The sequence below is a fragment of the Chinchilla lanigera genome, unplaced genomic scaffold, assembly GCF_000276665.1.
Source record: "Chinchilla lanigera isolate Chin_1 unplaced genomic scaffold, ChiLan1.0 scaffold00909, whole genome shotgun sequence".
Taxonomy (NCBI): domain Eukaryota; kingdom Metazoa; phylum Chordata; class Mammalia; order Rodentia; family Chinchillidae; genus Chinchilla; species Chinchilla lanigera.
Window position 1 is genome coordinate 3,410 of NW_004956310.1, and position 1,973 is coordinate 5,382.

Genomic DNA, 1,973 nt, shown 5'->3' on the forward strand with positions numbered 1-1,973 from the left:
GAGGCTTCCTTAAATTATTTGAAGCAATAATATCATAGCCTATGTCAAGAGCCTCTGTCTAAGTCTGTCCAGGGATATTGTCAATGTTTTGGCAGATAGTATACACCTTTTTTTTAATGTACAACTCTTTCTAGCTTTCAATTCTTTCTTGTAAAGAGTCTCACAGGCAGCCAGAAGTGAGAGATTAGATCTTTCTCAAGTAGTATGTCCATAGTCTTACAGATATCTCTGCCAATCTAGATTCTCAGGAATACATCAGTGTTTTTGAAATACCATATAAAGGCCATATAATCAAGTGTTTTCTGATTTATGTAATCATTCATTTTCTATTAGCCTCTTTTTAACTTTAAATGATAATGTCACTTCACATTGCTATGGTATTAAAAAATTCATACAGAGTGAGCTCCAGATCCCAAAAAACAATACTACCCTTTATAACGGACTTTCCAGCCAACTAACAGAACAAATAGGTACAGTTCTCTGGAGATGGGGCTTTTAGATATTTTCAAAGTATTCCTCTCCCTCCATTGGTTGCTAAGCTAATGATTTCTCACAGCTCATATAGTTGCAGTGCTGTTTTGTTTGTTTTGTTTTGTTTTGTTATAGAAAAACATCACGAAACTTATTTTAGGAGAATGGGATTACAGCAGGTGAAAATGCCATTGTGCTTCTCTTCTTTCAGAGAGACTCAGTAACTTTAAAAACTTACTGAGATGGTACCTTTTTAGATTATTTTGAAATACTTGGTAAAGTTGATTTTTTGGCAGTTTTTACCAGAGTTTTCTATCATTTATGGAACAGTACATTTTTGGAGATCTTTAATATACCATTTTTGAAATCTTTTCATACTGTATTCTTAATTTCTCTTAAGTAAATTTCCAATGATAAATACCTTAAATATTTGTTAGTGCTGAATGTTCACAAGGTATATTCGTATCACCATGATGAAGTAGTATTCCTTGAAATGAAAATAAATTATTTTGCGGACTTTCTTTTATGTCTCCTAAAAATAGAATATTGATTATTTTTCTCTGCTTTTTATAGACTATGGTATACTCATTTATTCCACATCAAATTGGAACATTTAAAGTGAAACAGGTGATAGAGATTATTGGTCCAGTGGCAGCTAAAAATTTGCGGTCTATGTTGATGAAACCATTTTATCATATAAATTTATATTTCAAAAGCATCTGTAAACCTTTCACTAAGAAAGTTGTGATGAAAACTAATCCTGGTATGCTAATATATGACTTTTACTGCATATATAATATATCTATATTTTTAGAACATATATATATTCTAATTCAGTTTTTTTTAGCTATTAGCATGAGTTAAAGTCATCTAGAAAGCCTTTCCAAGTCTATATTTTTGCAAATTATTAAGCTGTAATTATTTAGCAGGTCTATACTGGGGCTCAAAGATTTGTGTTTTTACCATTTTCCTAATGGATACACTTAACAATTCTGAGGACCGCACTTTTGCTTTAGGTACCTGTACAACTCTTGAAATCATTTTATAGCTTTTTATTTCATTATTTCTACTCTTTTGCTCTAGTCTTTATTATAAATTAGTTTTGATCATTCCACAGATTTTCTTATTGCTGGTATTTTATCCAGTTTTCTTCAATCTTTTATATATTGAACCATGATAAATAACTCATACACAACTTTTGCAACCTATAGGAATTTCAGTTTTATATAGATCATCCAAAATCTTAGCAATGATCATGTTTTATTTTTATTTATTGTATTATTTATTCTAGTATTAATTGCTAGATAGCTTTACCAGTTCCACATACTAGTTTATTTTTTCTTAGTGTGTTTGTTTTTGGCTTAACATTTAAAATAAAACCAATTATCTTGTGTATTGATTAATTAATGGCTATCTTTTTGAAAGCTGGAATTCAAAGTATCCTATGTAATCTTTGTATTTTATTCTACAAAAGGTATATCCCCTTTGATCAGTAACCCCAC

General features: G+C 30.0%; 1 protein-coding gene across 1 annotated transcript; it reads left to right on the forward strand.

The window, feature by feature from the left end:
- Nucleotides 1-1,044: 1,044 nt before the first annotated feature.
- On the forward strand, nt 1,045-1,973 carry LOC106147682 (uncharacterized protein CXorf22-like; the record flags this gene model as incomplete). The annotated part of the gene is given in 2 exon segments (XM_013510224.1): nt 1,045-1,234; nt 1,946-1,973. Coding segments are annotated over 2 exon segments (218 nt in total), but the record flags the coding sequence as incomplete, so codon positions are not given.